This window comes from Ixodes scapularis, unplaced genomic scaffold, assembly GCF_016920785.2.
Source record: "Ixodes scapularis isolate PalLabHiFi unplaced genomic scaffold, ASM1692078v2 PGA_scaffold12__126_contigs__length_90152505, whole genome shotgun sequence".
In the NCBI taxonomy this organism is placed as follows: domain Eukaryota; kingdom Metazoa; phylum Arthropoda; class Arachnida; order Ixodida; family Ixodidae; genus Ixodes; species Ixodes scapularis.
In genome coordinates this window covers 67,561,201-67,579,686 of record NW_024609838.1, presented here as the reverse complement: position 1 = coordinate 67,579,686, position 18,486 = coordinate 67,561,201, and the positions used below count along the sequence as shown (strand labels likewise).

The 18,486-nt window shown below is 47.7% G+C and overlaps 1 protein-coding gene and 1 long non-coding RNA gene across 5 annotated transcripts; both read right to left on the bottom strand.

The window, feature by feature from the left end:
• Positions 1-1,183: 1,183 nt before the first annotated feature.
• On the bottom strand, positions 1,184-3,821 carry LOC120846836. Of its 4 annotated transcripts, none has more exons than XR_005717113.3 (5): positions 2,075-3,821; positions 1,893-1,951; positions 1,741-1,779; positions 1,546-1,604; positions 1,184-1,424 (listed from the first exon to the last, which is right to left on the bottom strand). It is a non-coding gene; the product is annotated as an uncharacterized LOC120846836 (long non-coding RNA). The 4 variants fall into 4 exon arrangements; XR_005717110.3 differs by having other exon boundaries at positions 1,741-1,776; XR_005717112.3 differs by having other exon boundaries at positions 1,897-1,951.
• A 3,363-nt stretch (positions 3,822-7,184) lies between these two features.
• LOC121835285 lies at positions 7,185-8,380 on the bottom strand. The gene has a single exon (XM_042289300.1). It carries the CDS (start codon positions 8,343-8,345, stop codon positions 7,308-7,310), a length of 1,038 nt encoding a protein of 345 aa, XP_042145234.1. The 5' UTR covers positions 8,346-8,380; the 3' UTR covers positions 7,185-7,307.
• Positions 8,381-18,486: the final 10,106 nt, after the last annotated feature.

Below are 18,486 nucleotides of genomic sequence, written 5' to 3'. Positions count from 1 at the left end.
TTATCTATTACCTGCCAGTGCATCATAATCTGTACAATGGTGAATATATTCCGAGTCACAACTTGCGCGCAGCACAGGCTAAAGCAATGCCCGAAGAGGGGAAAGGGCAAGCGCTAGAAAGGCGAGTGAGGAGAGTAACCTCCTCTCCTATCTAACATTCATAGTGCTTTCCCCCTCTCCCCCAGCCCTGCCCTCCCCTCCCATATGCCTTCCTAGTGCTCGCCTTTTCTCTCTTCGCATGGCCGTTGCATTCACCTGGGGCCCTAAACTCGTCGAACACAAAGTTGGAGCCGAAAGTTCGCGGAGTGCGCTGATTGGACGCTGACGAAAAAAACGCGAAGTCATCGTCGGCATAGACCAATCGGAGCGCTCCGTGAACTTCGACCCCAGCTTTGTGTTTGACGAGTTTAGGGCCCCTGCACTACACACAACTAGTGACACGGAGTATGATTGGAGGACGGTACACTCACAGATGTGAAAGCACTTGAAGAGTTCGCAACTTCGGTGCAATGCCACTGGTTGCACTTTTGTATCGCACTTCAGATGGGTTGATTTGCCCGAAGTACCTGGAAAATAATAAGAATGATAGAATAAATTAATGTCCCATAAACCAGGGCTGGGCAGACACACTCCAAAAAGTATTCGGGAATACTGAGATACATTTGTTTTAAGGCCAAAAATACAGATACTGAGATACATTGTCTTTAATGCAATGCTATATCCCCGAGACACTTCTGCGAAACTGGTGAAAAAGTATTCAGGAATACAGATACAATGTGTAGTTGTATCTGTATTGTAGGGGGTGTAGTTCGTGGGGAATATGTACGGTCAGTGGCGTTCCAACTTGTTTTCGAGACAGGAAGGGGGGGGGGGGGGGGGGGGGGGGGGGGAGTGCTCTTGGTATCCCTTGGGCGCCGCCGGCCAGTCTTTAACCTGCCTTGTGGCGGCTGTTTTAGGGGGGTGGCAGGGGGGGGGGACAACACATGCCTTGCGCCCCCCTTGGCCCCTCCCCCTCACCGGTTGGTATGCCCATGTGAAGGGTATCTATGCTTTGCTCCTTTTTTTGTGCCATTTTATATGCTGTCCTTCTTACTTCGAACTCTATCATTAATGCCGCTAAAGAAAACATGTCGCCCCCGTTGAATCAAATAGTTACAAAATGGTAAAGACTGCGTACCATGCCTGACGAAAGGCGTCTGCCAAAATTAAACCTGTTTTGCCGTGAGGGCAGCCTGTGCATCAGAGATTTGAGTCATCAGTACATGTAATCTAACCAAGTACCAAGCCTAATCACACAATATAAGCCTAGCAGTCTGACAAGTAAAGAAGAAAAGAAAACAGGGTCCACCGGATAGTCAATTGCTCACCTTGCCAGACGGTGCCTCGGGACTATGGCAGCATCTGCTAGGTGCAGAGCTTCTGGTCTGTGCATCAGAGAATAGGCATTAGCAAACATGATCTATCCAAGCACCAACCCTAGTTTCACAAGATACGCTAACAACCTGAGAAAAAGAAAAACAGTCTGCAGCATAGTTGATTGCTTACCTTGCCAGGCAGAGCCTCGGGCATATGGTAGAGTCTGTGCTACAAGCAGAGCCTCTCGCCTGTGCATTAGATTACTCATTAGTATACGTGATCTAGACAAGCACCTAGCCTAGTCACACAATTTTACTTAGCAGCCTGACAAGTAAAGAAGAAGAAAAAAAGAAAATAGGGTCCGCAGGGTAGGGAATTGCTTACCTTGCCAGAACGTGCCTCGGGACAATGATGGCATCACTGCTAAGTGCAAATAGTCATTAGTAAACGTGACCTAGCTAGGCACCAAGCCCAATTTCACAATACATGCATTACAAACTAAAAAAAAAAACAGTGCAGGATAGTTGGCTGCTTACCTACCCAGAAAGGGCATCGGGACTATGGTAGCGACTGTGCTACAAGCAGAGCCTCTCGCCTGTGCAGTAGAGATGAAAGTCATTAGTACACGTGATCTAAGCAAGCACTTAGCCTAATTTCACAATATATGCTTAACAATCTGACAAGAAAACAAAAATCAGCAGGCTAGTTGATCGCTTACCTTGCCAGACGGTGCCTCGAGACAATGGCGACATCTGTGCTAGCAGCAGAGCTTCACTCCTGTGCGTTAGAGATTCGAGTCATTAGTACGCGTGATCTAACGAAGCATCTTATGTTATCTCACACTTCACAGGTGCGTGAGATGACTTGCAGACTACAAGCACAAGGAGACACTCGCGTTTTTGAACTATTAACAATGCGACACCTAATTGTTGCTGTAGTGTGACAAAGTATGCTTCACAAATGAAAAATGCAATAAAACGTGTAGTCTAATTTTACAAATTTTGCCCAAGAAAGAGTCTGACAAGTAGGGTACCAACATGACAATTCAAAGTTAGCCAAACTCGAGGTTCGCAAAAGTTAGCATCCGCGGGTACAGCCACTGCACATGTTTCCGAATAGAGCTCTCAAAGTAACGCCAAACTGAGCACCGCACACACCGAAGCTGGTGAATGCTGTCCTAGAGTTCCTGCATAGGCTCTCTACGGGAGTCAGAGTTGCGCGTCTGTTATCCACACGCTGACACGCCGCTATTCGCCTAGATCCGATCATGTGAGGAGCAAAATCCAAATACTGCGCAGGAAAGCCGCCGATACGGCCGTTTCGCCGACGTTGCAATCTCCTCAGCGTACGTTCCCCTGCTTTTGTCTCCTCCACCTTTCCTGTTTTTCAGGAAAGGAGAAGGAGCACGTTGCTGTTCGCCCAATCCAGTGAGATGAGGAGCAGAATTTCGTCCCCTGCAGGAAAGCCGGTGCTCCGGGGTGAACGCGCAGCTCTGGCTCAGGGTTGGCCGGTTGGGCTATAAACAGCCCAATCGGGCTACTCAGTTTTGTAATAGGCAGGAAAATCTGGTGGTTGACTATTTAGCTATTTCATACCCGATATTCAACAATTTTCAAAGCCTTAAACATGATATTTCTGCGCCAGGTAGAGAAAAACAATCAACTCAAGAGGTTAGGAAAGGAAAATATCCAAATCACAAGCGTGCAAATACAATATGTGGACCCTCATTGGTGTTGGTTGCGGAGGTGCAATATCGTTTTTCTGAAGTTTTTTGGCACGATTTAATACCGCAGGCAGGGGTGGATGCACGTGTTTCCAGAAGGAGGGAGGAAGGAGGGTGGGGGCAGCTTAACGGATGTTTGAGAACCCCCTTCTTTCGCTGCACTAAAATATACATGGGGACGCTTCATCCTCTTATTGCCTTCTTCTGTAAATAATTGTCTTATGTCATGTATCATGTTACCCGTGTTTCAAAGAGATGTAAATACCTTGTATGAAATTTTATTTGTTGGGCTATTGTTATAGCCCGACATTTGGCTATTCTTGGGCACAATATCAGGAAATTTTGACGGGTTAATCTGCAAATACCTGGCAACCCCGCCCTGGCTACCGTAGGGGGCCTACGCAGGAACTCCATGCTGCCCTAGAGTTCCTGCAGAGGCAGCCTACGGGAGTCAGGAGTTGCGCGTTCATCCCAGTAGCTCCGGCTGTCCTGCACTTCAAGTCTGCTCCTCACGTGACTCAATTCGGGGAATAGCGGCCGCCGCGCTCTACCCCCTCATTTCCTGGAAAGCAGGACAGGAGGAGGCAAAAGCGGGGGTATGCACACCGCACACGTGATCGGATATCGGCAAATAGCGGCGCGGCGGCACGTGGAAACCAGACGCGCAACTCTGGCTGGAGCCTATAATCTCAATGCTGCACTAGAGTACCAGTTCCCGTATAGCCTCTCTACGGGAGCCAGAGTTGCGCGTCTATTTTCTACGTGCCGTCGCGCCGCTATTTGCCGAGATCCGACCACGTACCGTGCAAGAAAGTAACGTTGCACGCGCCCCGCCGTACGCACCCCTGCTTTTGAGCGCGCCGCGCGCCTCGTCGGTTCGAGAGTCAATGGTTCCAGTACCCTCACCCTCTTCGTAGTGGCCGAGCAGGGAGGGTGTGTCGACCTCGGGTCACTACCAGTTCGGCCGGCCCTCGCGGAAGGGCCAAGCGTGGATTAGGGCCGAGCGAGCCGGAACTGCCGAGTGCGGGGGCTAGGCCGTCGACAGCGAAAGGGCCGGGAGGGGTGCCGAGGCCGAAAGAGGGGGGAAGGCCGGGCACGGCGGCAAGGCTAAGGGAGGCGGAAGGGCCGAGAACGGGTGTGGGGATTAGAGCGATCAGCACACGCGTGGCTACTCCGGCGTCGCGGGAATTCGTTGAAAAGAAGACCGATAGATGGCGCGCCCTGTTTTCGCTCCTTTCTGTTTGGAGACCTGTTTGGTCTGACAAGTTTAGTCTGGAAACCTGGTATTTTTTTTTTCTTTTCTTTTTTTAACGCACAGTTTATTAGCAAAACTTTCATAAGGAAAAATATTTATTTATTTATTTATTTATTTTCATACTCTCAATGCCCGGAGGCTCTACAGAGAGGAGTGGGTGGTACAGATGAAATCGTTGGCGAGCTTCTTGAAGTATGTGACGTCCTGGATGGACACCATGGAGGCAGGGAGGTGGTTCCATTCGCTAGATGTTCTTGGAATAAACGAGTCAAAATAGATGTTCGTATGACATGTCGGCGTGCCAACCTTACACTGGTGATCGTGGCGAGGTGACACATATGACGGATGAAAAAGTAGTTGATCTTTTAGAATTGGATTAGAATATTAGACTTTATGGAAAAGACAAAGACGAAAGTATTTACGGCGTAAAGCAAGGTCAGGTAAGTCCAAAGTTGTCTTCATTGATGAAACACTAGCAGTACGAGAATAATTAGAAAGGATAAAACGGGCTGCTCGGTTCTGGACTGATTCGAGAATGTGTGATAATGTTACATGACCCGGATCCCAAACGGAACAGGCGTATTCGAGTTTTGGCCTGACTAAGGCTTTATATAATTGCAGTTTGACGGGAAGATTAGCGGAACGAAAATGGCGCCGCAAAAACCCAAGCACACGATTAGCATTATTGGAGACATAGTCGACGTGCATGTTCCAGGAAAGGTTATGAGTTATGTGAATACCAAGATACTTGTATGAAGCAACAGCATCTAATGGTATATAATTAAGGATGTATATGGCAGGGTCAGTGTTTTTAGAGAGTCGCGAAACACGCATGCTTTTACATTTAGTAACGTTAAGCTTCATTAGGGATTCAGCGCACCAAGAAAAAACTACGTCGAGGTCTGACTGTAGTATAGCCCACTCTTGGGCATTAGTAATTACGCGATAAAGTACACAGTCATCTGCGAACAATTTAATAGAGGAGACAATTTGCGATGGGAGGTCGTTAATGTAGACTAAAAACAAGAGAGGCCCTAGGACAGATCCCTGTGGTACCCCGGACGTTACAGGAGTAGTAGAAGAATTATGCCCATTGACAGAAACATATTGAGAGCGGTTAGATAAAAAACATTTAATCCAGCCCAAGATGTTAGGATCGATATTAAGTTTACTCAGTTTCCAGAAAAGTAGGTCGTGCGAGACGGAATCGAAAGCCTTAGCAAAATCTAAGAAAATGCAGTCAACTATTAGCCCGGCATCAATGGCAACCATCAGGTCACTAGTAAACGATACGAGCTGTGTTTCACAAGAAAAAAATTTTCGGAACCCGTGTTGACAATTAGTAAAAAAAGAATTGGACTCGAGAAAGGCAACAAGGTGAGAGTAAATGATATGTTCAAGTAATTTACACGGCACACTAGTCAATGATATGGGCCTGTAGTTAAGTGGGGAGTGAGCAGTACCTGATTTATGCAAAGGAACCACCTTCCCTACCTTCCAATCGTTGGCTAACGTGCAACACTGCAAAGACTGTGAAAAAATTTCGGAAAGAATCAAAGATGAATAGGTGGCGGTGTTCTTCAGGAATTTTGAGTTGATTCCGTCAATCCCAGCACACGCAGAAATTTTAAGCTTCTGGATTAAACAGTCGACACCAAATGAATCAATACTAACAGGAAACATAGGACTATAATTAGGGCTGAAAACAATAGGGTAACAGGTAGGAGTCGTGTGGGAAAAATAAGAAGCAAACACATCATTCAGGACATTGCAACAATCGTTTAGATCTACAGGAACATTATTCGCATCACAAAGCTCAACCGCACTGGATCTACTACCGCTGACCACGCTCCAAAACTTTCGTGGGTTATCTTTTAAAAGAGAAAAAAGTGTACACAGATAAAACTCCTGCTTTGATTGTGCGACAGCTTGTTTATATTCCGTATCAGCAGCTTCGTAAGCGTCCCAGCGCTCAGCACTTTTTGTTAATTTTGCGCGCCGAAATAACCGTTTCTTTTTATTTCGCAGACGCTTAAGGCGTGCGTTAAACCAGGGTGCCTGTGAATTAGAGCGGATGCGCTTCAGAGGGATGTACTGGTCAGTTAGGTCACTCACTTTTTGCTTGAAGAGAGACCAATTTTCTTCAACCGTTCGCGTATGAAAACGTGAGATGTAATCAGTTAGAAACGTGTCTAATTCATTATTAATTGAAACAAAATCGGCATTTCTGTAGTCACGAATAATCTTAAATGCTTTATATGAGGAAGCAGATGCCTGCAGGTCGAACTGAATAACACAATGGTCACTTAAACCTGGTAAGTATGTTAAGGGAGACACAAGCTCAGGGGTTGTAGTGAGAATGAGGTCTAATACATTGGAAGAATGAGATGAACATCGTGTAGGCTCTTGTGCAAGTTGCTTTAAATTAAAATCAAGACAAAGGCTTAGAAACGAAAGAGCCTGTAATGAGTGATCACTTACTGTGGGGGTGTCACTTTTCCAGTTAATTGTGGGAAAATTAAAATCCCCCAGAAGAAGCAAAGACGAAGAAGGAAACCGTACTACCAATCTATTTAAGACATCGTGAAGCTCAGAGCAAAATGTACTAGACGAAGCGGGGGGTCGATAGCAGGCGCAAAAAATAAAATCCTTGTTTCTGACCTGTACACGGGCACACACGAACTCTAATGATAGGTTAACTGGTATAACGCTCGATATTATAGAATCACGAACAGCGATAAGAACACCGCCACCTGAGCGCGAGTCACGATTGAAACGATAAAATTTGTACATACCTTCACACTCAAAAATTTCACTGTCATCAATTTTACTAGAAAGCCACGTTTCGGTCAGGATAACAATATCAACTGTACACGTGTCGATAAGAGATGACAAAGCGTCGCGTTTGTTGCACACGCTTCGCACGTTAGAATACAATATTGAGATAGCGTTAGTCGCCGGGCCTTTACATAGTTATGTTGATGACGCGTGTGAATTATAATTGCTTGGACCAGGTGCGGAAACTGCGTTATCGGTGCCCGGTTGCGGCGCGGAAACTGTATTATTGGCACCCGGAGGGAGAGACGCGGCGTTGTTAGCTTCACGAGCGTGACTAGGAGTCACTTCGCAAACACAATCTGTTACAGGGCAGTAAGTATACACCTTTTGATTAACGTGCAGCCTGTTTAGTTTGAGCGAGAACCTCTGACCGGTGCCTTTACCGAAATCGATTAACTTTTTACGTAACTGCCGCGTAGCCGGACAGAAATCCTCACTGACTGAAATTCCTGTTCCTTTCAACTTAAAACGCTGAGAAAACACATTCGCCTTGAATTTAGAGGAAGAGAATTTAACAATTATTGGCCGGCATTTATTAGTTGAGTATGAGCCTAATCTATGAGCACGGGATATTGCCTCGCCAGGTAGATCTAGTCCTAATATTGTGGAAAGATTATCGCGGATATGAGATTCTGACTGCGACCAGTCTTCGGAAAGGGTGTCGGCGATACCGTAGAAAAGTAAATTGTCACGACGGGATCTATCTTCAAGCTCATTAAGTCTTGAATTCAGAACGGTAGTTTCACCTCGGACGGCCTCACTAACAACATTAGACAGTTCAGTAGGATGCTTTGGCACATCTAGTAATTCTACAAGTGATTCGACTGCTGCAAGTATTGAATTGATGTATAACACTTTTAGCTCTAGCTGATGCTGGTTATCTTTGACCTGATTTAGCATGTCAACCATTTCGGTATGACGCGCATCGTTTTTAGAAGACTGTTCAGCAATGGCAGCCAGAATATCAGCGTTAGTGATAGGGCCGGGGTTTAATTCAACGTCCCCGGACAACAAAAGTAACTTAAAAACGTGAACACACATATAAGCAATTCTAAGAAAAACCAGCGGGCACTGGAGGAGCAGCAGAAAGCCATTACAGGATCGTTTAACGTGAAAAGATGGGTATTTACGAACCTGCAGAATGAAGCAGAAGGGATTTTGAAGCGACCGCATAGCCGCCGCTCCTCTGTGCCCACTGAAAGCGTCCTGCGGTGACCAGGCGCTTAAATTCGCAGAGAATCCTGCTGTCGTTGACGATGATGCTGGCTTGGTGAAGGGGAGGGACGAAACTGTGGCATCGAACACGGGCGCGATGTCGTCACCGATAGCCGCCAGGAATACAGTGCATGATGACGGTGCAGAGATGGTGGCTGGCTGTCGAGGAGGAGGTAGCCCTGTCCCAAGGAAGGCCAAAATCTGCAGAATGAAGCAGAAGGGATTTTGAAGCGACCGCATAGCCGCCGCTCCTCTGTGCCCACTGAAAGCGTCCTGCGGTGACCAGGCGCTTAAATTCGCAGAGAATCCTGCTGTCGTTGACGATGATGCTGGCTTGGTGAAGGGGAGGGACGAAACTGTGGCATCGAACACGGGCGCGATGTCGTCACCGATAGCCGCCAGGAATACAGTGCATGATGACGGTGCAGAGATGGTGGCTGGCTGTCGAGGAGGAGGTAGCCCTGTCCCAAGGAAGGCCAAAATCTGCAGAATGAAGCAGAAGGGATTTTGAAGCGACCGCATAGCCGCCGCTCCTCTGTGCCCACTGAAAGCGTCCTGCGGTGACCAGGCGCTTAAATTTGCAGAGAATCCTGCTGTCGTTGACGATGATGCTGGCTTGGTGAAGGGGAGGGACGAAACTGTGGCATCGAACACGGGCGCGATGTCGTCACCGATAGCCGCCAGGAATACAGTGCATGATGACGGTGCAGAGATGGTGGCTGGCTGTCGAGGAGGAGGTAGCCCTGTCCCAAGGAAGGCCAAAATCTGCAGAATGAAGTAGAAGGGATTTTGAAGCGACCGCATAGCCGCCGCTCCTCTGTGCCCACTCCGCCGCTCCTCTGTGCCCGCAATATGAGGGAAACCAACCCGTCCTGAGTTTAGAAACCCAGGACGGGTTGGTTTCCTTAATGTTTTTAATTGAAAATCCACTCGCTACGTAGGCCAAAGTAGCAGGCAGACCTCTTATCCGCTAGGCCATGGACGCATGAGGGATTTTGCGTCAACTTCTAGGAATATAAATAGAAAAAACGAGAATGCACATCTCCTGTTTTTATTTATTTGTTTTCCTTTCTTTCTATCACGAATTTTAGCAATCTCAAATATACTTGCCGCAGCTAAAGGACAGCAAAATGTTTACTTTCAGTCGTGATTAAAACCTGTTGAGTCCCGCTACGACACCGGAATCAAAATTTTGTAATCGGTGCGAGAACAGTAGCCGTGATTCCAGCCGGCCCGATACGCGCCCAGGCATAGCTACTCCATGGCCGATCGCACCGCTGAAGTATCGTATCGAAGGGCCAAAAACGGTCTGCTAAACTTGAGGGATCACGGATGGCAAAGCATGCTTGGAAGTAACTACACACTAGAGTCACAGCTCTATATAATGACTGTAGAAGTCACCTCCGTCGCAGACAGAATCTGCGCGTGAGGAAGACCGTTGATTCACTCCAGCGAGAACGCGCTTGAGAGCAGACGACAAAACACATCACTTCCGCAAATAAAAAAAAGAAGAAAAAAAACATAGTGTGTTATCTTTTAGACGATTACTGCGCCCAAACTTCCAAGCAGCACACCTTTGCTTGACCAAATAAGCCCGCAACTGGCAAACATTGGCTCCTATGTTGGCCTAATTTTGATTTTCTCGAAACCGTTACCCCATCCAACGTTGGACCATTAACTAATGCGAATGTAGGACCACGATTCAACCAATGTTTAGGCTAATATTGGACCATCATTTATGCCATCGTTGGACCGCCTTTTAAAGGGGCCCTGCAAGGACGTTTTACTGGGTTTTAATTTGCTCCGAACCTGAGTGCACTGAAAGTAGTAACTTAATGGAACTTTTATTTTCTCGAAATTCGCTTTGTTTTAAAACGTATAGGCAAATTAAAATAACAAAAAAAAAAAAGCAAAAAATAACCTCCCTCGTGACGTCCTTGGTTGCTTGAGCGGCCGTGAACTAGAGGAGGGATAGTGGGCTCATCGCGAGCGCTCACGGCTGCCGCGCTCCATGTCGACGGCGCGAGAGGACGCCACTAAAGCATGTTCTGGATAGGCTGTATGCAGCGGGCAGCCAGAGCGGCTCTCATTGCATTTGCTGCGCGATTAAGCACTAATTCGGCATGACACTTTATTGGACACAAACGACAGCAAACACGGGGTAAAGATCAGTTCAGCATGGGAGCCACTTCGCGCTGCCATACCGCGAAACGGCCGAATTGCAAGACGAAGCTTCTCGCCAAAGGCCTTCGGATCACTCGGAGCCGGTCGGAACCTCCTGTTGATACGACAACAGCGCCGCTGCGTACATCCGGGACCTTTCCGTGGCGCCTGATCCCACTACTCCTTTCTAGTGTGCGCCGCCTTTTCCACCGCTTGGTGGGGGTATGTCAACGGGTCATTTCTAGGGAGGCTCAAGTGAGGGTGGGTGCAACTGCTAGATCGGCGATCACGGGACATGGACGCCATTTAATTGCTAAATTTTGCTGGGAGTCTATGGGGCAAAGGGTCGTTTTCTTGCCTAACTCAAGTCATAAAAGCCCATTAATGTGCTTGAATAATTTACACAAGGTATAAATGATTAGCCACCAGTTTTGTTGCGATAGGTTAAGTATTTTTTTAACGCGAAAAATGGTAAATTCCGCCATCTTGGACGTTGCTGCTTGTCTGGCAACTTTGCTTTCTCCGCTCGACGTTTGCAATTCTCGGAGCGAGAAGGAAGCGAGAGAGGCTGCGCCAAGGCGCTCGTTGCTTGCAATGGGAGGCAAGAGGAGGAAAGGCGCATGGAGCAACAGAGTTGCAACAGAGCGGGCGCCTGCTCTCGTGCAGGCAACACTGGCGCATATCCTTTCTCGAATCCTCTCCCTCTGGCGCCGCCATTAAATTGCAAACGCTCTCCAGGTTTTGAGGTGCGCCCACCCTCACTAGAGCCTCCCTAGTCCTTTCTTGTTTCCGTACTTTATAAACTGCATGTGTTTCTTTTCTTATCTACAATACTGAACAAAAACTACTTTTATAAATAATTGAAACGGTTCGCGCCACTTAAGTTTTGTATTTTGACTAAAAAGAAGCTTTTAGTGGCTCTGACCAGTAGTAAGCCCCGGACCAAAGGCGTCACATTTTGCGCGCTTTCGGTACCGCGGGTCGCCCTCGTCGGTGGAGGAGGTTTCCGCGTCGTCCGGTTAAAATACGACGCACTGATATTTAGTTACTCTCTCCGTGCCCGCTGGCTTGCCCGAACCCAAAGAGACGTGGAAACCTAAGGGGCTAATAACGAGCTAGACACCTTCGCTTACGTTTGTTGTACATTACTTGAAAGTTGATATAAACAAGTCCTCAAATACCACCCGTGTAGTTCGTTGAAATACTATCCGAATCCAGCAAAGGTCAAATGCAAGCAATGTATATAATAAATGTTCATTGTTTTTTTTTTTTTTTTTTTTTTTTTTTTACTTTTCCCTTGCACTTGGGCTGTCTTACTTGTGATTCTTTCTTGATGGCCCAGGCTGTATTTAACATGTTGCTCGAGCAGCATGCAGCTTTTCTGCTTCGGCGATCTTGTTTAAAAACAGAGATACAAAAAAAAAATAATATGCATAACCTGCCAATTCATTCAGACCCTCAGCAGCATTTATTGTGCGAGATGTAAATCTACAGTGATGCTCCTGCAATTGTGGCCATATTTCTTTATTTTCATATACCACACTGTTAGCAAAAATAACACGCCCAGACGTGTAAACCGTTGTCCCATAGCGGACACGTCGAAACGTGTTCGTTTTAAACGAGGCCATCTGTGTTTTTCGTCTACACATGAGTTGCTGTGTAAACTTAACACGCTACACCGTGTCTGCCTTCCGCAAAACCGTTTCGAGCGTGTTCCTTATGAAACATGGCGGCCAGCGGCCGAGAACAGGCGAGAGACGAGCCCAGCGAGCCGCGCGCCTTTCAGACGAATTGAAAGCACACAGGGCGCGTTAGTTCTCGTTCGATGTCTTTTATACACAGTAAAGTCTCCAAGCGGCGGACGTAGCTACTTGCAAAGGTACGTACGTGTGTTGTCGGCGGTCGGCGGCGTCAATAGCTTCAACGAGCCGCTAGACAAAAAAAAAAATGAAAAAAAAACGAATGCCGAACTCACATGGATAAATAACTTGAGCAAACTATTTAGAATTGGGCGGTAACTTGCGCCACCTATCGAGATTTCTAGCAGCCTGTTTAAAAAAAAAAAAAGACGAGTCTGTTAACACTGTGAACGACCACGGCCAGACAGCAACCCTACATACAACGCAGGCAACACAGCTCACAGCTACACGGCACCGACATATACACAAACACAACAACCGACACAACGCCCGACACTTCCTTTTTTTTTTTTTTTTTCTTTATTGCCGTTTTTACAAGTCACTCACTGCGTACATGTCTGAGGTAGTAAAACAGCAGAAATGACAGTGTTACTTTCTACCAGCCGGCCTTTGGGCTAGTAGAATAAATTAAAATGATTTCAAATGCCTAACGGTTTCCGCACATTGAATCCAATCTGGCACGCAGCTCTGTGCCTTGTGTACTTCTACAATCAAGGCAAGACTCTCGCCGAAATATTCCCGAGCCTCACGCGCGTCGATATCGGCATGGCGTGTAGCCATCCGAGACCGCCAAATACTATGCAGGCCCAGTAAGATAATCATATCAAAGGGCACGCCGTCCTCGTTTTCAACTGGAAGGTATCTAATTCCCTGCATGTCTAACGGAAAATCCTTCTTCAGGGTGCGTTGGAGGACATCCCAGAAGAAGACGCCATCCCAGCACTCCAGGAATACATGCTCGATTGTCTCGGGCTTTTTACACAAAAAACAGTGGTCGCCCCACGGGACGAATAGTCCCTTTTCTTTCATCCATGTCTTTACAGTTAAGGTGCCGGTGTGTAATTTGAAAAAGAATGACTTAACACCAGGCGGGACGCTTACTCGATATCCATTTCTCCCCGCGGCGCATATAAGCTTGACATGTGCGGGTGAGCTCCTTGGTCACTGACCATTACAGATTTATAGAAGAATACACAAAACACGGCGCAATGGACAGCCGTGTGTTAGAACTGTTTGCATTTAAAAAGTATGGAGGCACAATCTATAATGTTAGTCCGTTGCAATAAATAATGATATGTTAACAATAATTCTTAAACCGGTCATGAAAAAGTTCAAATTTTTGTTATTTTCTTGCTTGACCAGTGTTATGAGCAGTCCGACTAGCATGAATCGGATAGAAAAACTAATTATTGGAATTTTGTCATTACGTATACAATAATAAATGAAAATGATCCTTGCGCAAAGCATTTTTTATATATTTTTGTGAAGGACATCCGGACATCCGCCCAACACTTCACTTCCGCTAGTTGCAGCAGTTGCAGTACGGGAGCAGACGCCTTCACTTTTGGGGCGTTTTGATGCAGTTTGTTGTCGTATGTCGTGTCGGTGTCGAGAAGAGCGGTGGGGCTTGGGAGTTTGTGACCGGTGTTATTCGTGAACACTGGTGTGGGGCGCTGATGCGTCTTTTTTTTATACTGCCACCACCCCGAACTTTGAAGATACACGGGCACACGGGCCCGTAGCAGTGCATTATGCTGAATCGCGAGCTCCTTCTCTGTTGACGTCGCTTTCCTGGTACCACTCGTGGATACTGCAAGCGTTTAAACAGTGTGCACCATCTCGCCTACATCCCCGGTGACGTACTCGACCTGTTGACACTTATTGCTTCCGTCATTTTAGAGTACGCAAGGCAGTTATCTCGTTGGTCTGGTTCCGGTTATAAAAGCAAGGCAAAACGCTCGTAGTTCCCGCCCTCAGTACACGTTGGACATCTTCCACACTTTGACACCGGATAACTGAATGCACGAGGATTTACATTCACTTCCGAGGTTACTCTCGCCGCTTCCTCACCGTTGAGCAGCAGGATGAGCTGGCGACAAGCCGCGTATGAAAGGCTGGAGCATCAACAGCCCAAGCGCACTCGGTGCCGATGCGGGCGACGCGGGTATCTGTCAACCGGGAGGCCAGCACAAACCGTGACCATTCCAGCTCTTCGTCATGTCACGGTGTTGCAGAGAGCAGGGTAAAATACAGCTACACGGATCACCGAAGCAAACGACTGCTATCTTAAATCTTGGCTTGTGATTGCGCCTTTGTAGTAGATCATCTTATTCGTTTTGCCATGGAGAGACGCAAACGACGGGCATAACAAAATCGCTTGCATATTCCGCATATCTCACAAAAGCATTTACCCTGTCACCTTGCGAAAAGCGCGAAACACGGAGTCCGCACCGTCCTAAGCTTCCCGTTTTTTACCTGCTTTAGAGCAGTTTGTACCTGCTAGAGAAAGCTTGCTCGCTCTCTAATTTCTCAACTCTCAAGTGATTGTACCATAATAAATGCACCAACGCGTCTTCCAAAATAAAGAAAGAGCACCACGTTCACAACATAAAAAGATGGTCTCAGTACATGCATCTGTGGGCAGGTTGGAAACCTTGCCCTTATTTATTCACGCCGCATGATTGCCGCAACAAACTCGTTGCAGGACCGAATCATACTCGAGGGGTGTGCGTCGCTATGCAAACGCAGTCCAACACGAAGCATAAAAAACGGCAGATTTAAGACGACAATTCGGAGTCCATTATTCAATTAAAACAACGTAATTTTGTTGAAAACGCCCGCTGCTTCTTACTCACGGTATGTGTCTGGATACTTCCACAGTTTGAAACGGAACGAGGGAAGATTTACTTTTAAAAACGCTCGCTGCGTCCTCCCGGACCAGCTGGACCGGATCAGCTGACGACGACGGGACTGTACCCGTTGAACCTCCACCACGCAACAAACAATTTGCGCTCCGTGTTAAAAGCGTGGTTCAAACAGACCCGGAATACAAAGCACCGCACCACACACGACGAATGTTTCAGCTCTTTTTCGCATCGCCGGGTTGCACCAAACAGAACGAGATCGCCGAAGTCAACGCCGCGCTGTCGTGAACCTTGGCTTGTGGTTGCGAACTCGTGGACCCTGTGACTCCCTCCGCTTTCAAAGCACACACGACGATTACGAATGCTACTTTCCGTCTTCCAGGAACATCACAGGGGCACTTCTCCGGTCACGTCTTCACTATGTGCTCGCAAACTCCGAAGCTCTATGCGAAGCTTCTCGCGTCCCGTCAAACCAAAACAGTAGCGGCGCCATGCGTACTTGCCAGATTTTCTCCGGTCAAACAAAAACAACGAAAGCCAACCGGCGCTTGCTTCCAGCGTACATCGGCGTTGCGCTTGCGCCGTGGCCAGATCGCCAGATCGCTTGCAGTTGAAGGTTGAAGCAAAAACGAAACCAACTGCAATGTCACGTGTTCACATCGAGGACACGCTTTTTATATCCATTTTAACTGTTTGGAACGAATAATTAGACCCATAGCTTTATTTGTGGTGTCTAAGAAACTGTTATCAGGACCCCTAAACTAAATACAAACATGGGCGACATGAAGCAAGCCGCATTGCCATCGACCAGAAGATGGCGGCGAGCCCGGTAAGCGTGGGTTTCGCCAACGTCCTGCGACATGGCGCAATTGCTTTTGGTGCATATCTGTCTCCGAGACATGTTTCTTTCCGCGGTATTTGTCTCGACGGTCCTTTCTAAGTGTGTCCCCAAGCATTCCGGTGCTTCGATAGCCGGCAATGCCGCGGTCGTCGCCGGGGGCGATGCGTGTTTTCGAGGTCGGCTACACGGTTATGCGTGTATGACCGAACCAAAACAGGTTTTTTACAACCTCGCATGATTTCTGAACGAATTATCCGTTACTCATCGTGTAAATTTATGGTAATTTGTGTAAAAGGCGTGTTTTTCGCCCCAAATATTCGCCAAATACACGGGACTTGCTAACAGTGCAGCTGCGATTCATGCGTTGCCTGCCCTGTCAAGCATGCTTAAAATGTTGGTTGAAGTTTCGCCTGTAGCTACAGGCCATACCTCAGTAAAGGCTCATATAAAAATTTACACTTCCTACGAAAAACACGCCTCCAAAAAAATTAAATAGAAACGAGCGCGCCGTCAGCTAGCGTTGTCACAGCCTCCACAGGGCGAGCGGGCCGAGTCGGGGAAAAATTCTTTCCTCGCCGTGACGTCACCCCGGTTCGCCGTAAGGGGGCGCCACGCGAACTTCTCGGGGCTAATAGGCACATTCGCACATACAGACCGTTTTAAGAAAGCAAAAGTCGAGCACTTGTGTGAAGAATGTTGCACCGTTCGCCGGAAGTGCGCCGGACGTGCATGAACCAAACGAACGAAACTATTCAAAGCGTGGTTGACGGTTGCTAATGGCCATATTATTTATTATGCGTTTGCTTTCTTCCTGCCTGAGTATGCCGAGATCATTTTGGGCACACCGTTCAGGCACAGATCTTGGGCGTCAGTAATGCTTGTCCAAAAAGGCTTAGCGAGGAGTAGGGGACGCTTGTTAGGGCCTCCGTCGTAGCTAGCCGATCTCAGCGTTTGCGAAAACTTCATCTTCTATCAGCATAAAATTTGATCGGGAGATATATGATGACACGAGGAAGACATCAAAGTAACTTTTGTGCGGTAGTGAGGTCGAATTTACTGCGTTTCCTTAAACATTCATGCGTCAACGCTGGGTTCAACTTTGATTCTCCTGTGAGGATGCGGCTTGCTTTTTGCTAAATGAAGTAACAAGAAGCGGACGTTTGGCAAACAAAATACGTGTAAGGCTCCAGATGACCAAATTTCAGGTCTAGTTCACTTGTACTAGACGGGATCATTGAAATTGAACTCGAAGATGCACTCGTGGGGTGAGGTGACTAAACCACGTCTTATTACGTTTGCACACGCACTCATAATATCCGGTGTTTCGGGAACCAAGGAAAGTGCCCCGGTCTTCGTTTTGTATCGCTCGACAATAAGTGTATTGTACGTTCGTGAAAAGTCAGATAATCAAAAACGCAAGCAGCGCATTCGGTCGCGGCGTGATAGCATGAGATGAAGCTGCTCAGTCGAAACCGAAACTGAGTGGCCAACTAGTTCCCAGAGTGCACTGCGTGGTATTTCGCCGCGATGGGGCGCGTCGGTTTTGGAAGAAGTCCATAGAAATCAGTGGGCGGATGCGAGTTTGTAACCAATCGTATCCCAAGCGAGTGAAGCCCGGTGGCTTCACTTGCGCTGCAGCGAACAAGCGGGGAAGCGCGATCCAGCAACGCGTGAACCAACGAACCACAACTCGAGAAGGCGCTCTGCAACCTCGCGCAGTTCCGGACTCTCCGAACACGACAGTCTCTCTCGACCATTTCGGACCACTGGAAGAAAGCAACGGTCAAAGGCATGTCCTCGTTTGCATCGACCACGCGACTCGCTACATTGACGCTGTCGCCGTGCCATCAGCACACTTTTACGTCGACTACCTCTTGAATCGTTGGATTCCGAGATTTGGCGTGCCCACGACAATCGTCACCGACCAGGCTAAAAGCTTCGTCAACAAACAGACTGCCGCTCTGTACAGACGACTTGGAATCACGCACGTGACCTCTCCACCCTACTGGCCTCAGGCCAACGGTCTTGTCGAACGGATGGTAGGGACGCTGAAGAATATAATTCGAAAACTCATCGAACCTCACAAGAATTGGGAGAAGATTCTACCCGAGGCAGTTTTCTCTGTCAACGTTTCGCGACAGAGTTCGTCACGCTTCAGCCCCTTCGAACTCATGCACGGTTACGTCCCGAAACTTCCCGGACAGCTCAACATCGGAACAGTTGAGGCTGACCTAGACGAGACGACTAGACTCCACAGGTTGGCAAGACAGCGGCACGACGCGAAAAACAACTTGGAAAACTCTCAAGCTTCGGCCAAAAGCCGGTATGACGCAAGGAGCAAGACCCCGAGATTTAAAATCGGCGACTCCGTTTACTGCAGCATCGGAGCGAGGTCAAGCACGATGGACCCGTTCTTCGAGGGCCCGTTCGAGATCAAGTCCTTTCTAACCCCAACCACCGTGGTCATCAAAAGGCTGCATTCCATAAAAGGACGACAAAACGAAAGAAAGGCAAACGTCGAGCAACTCCGC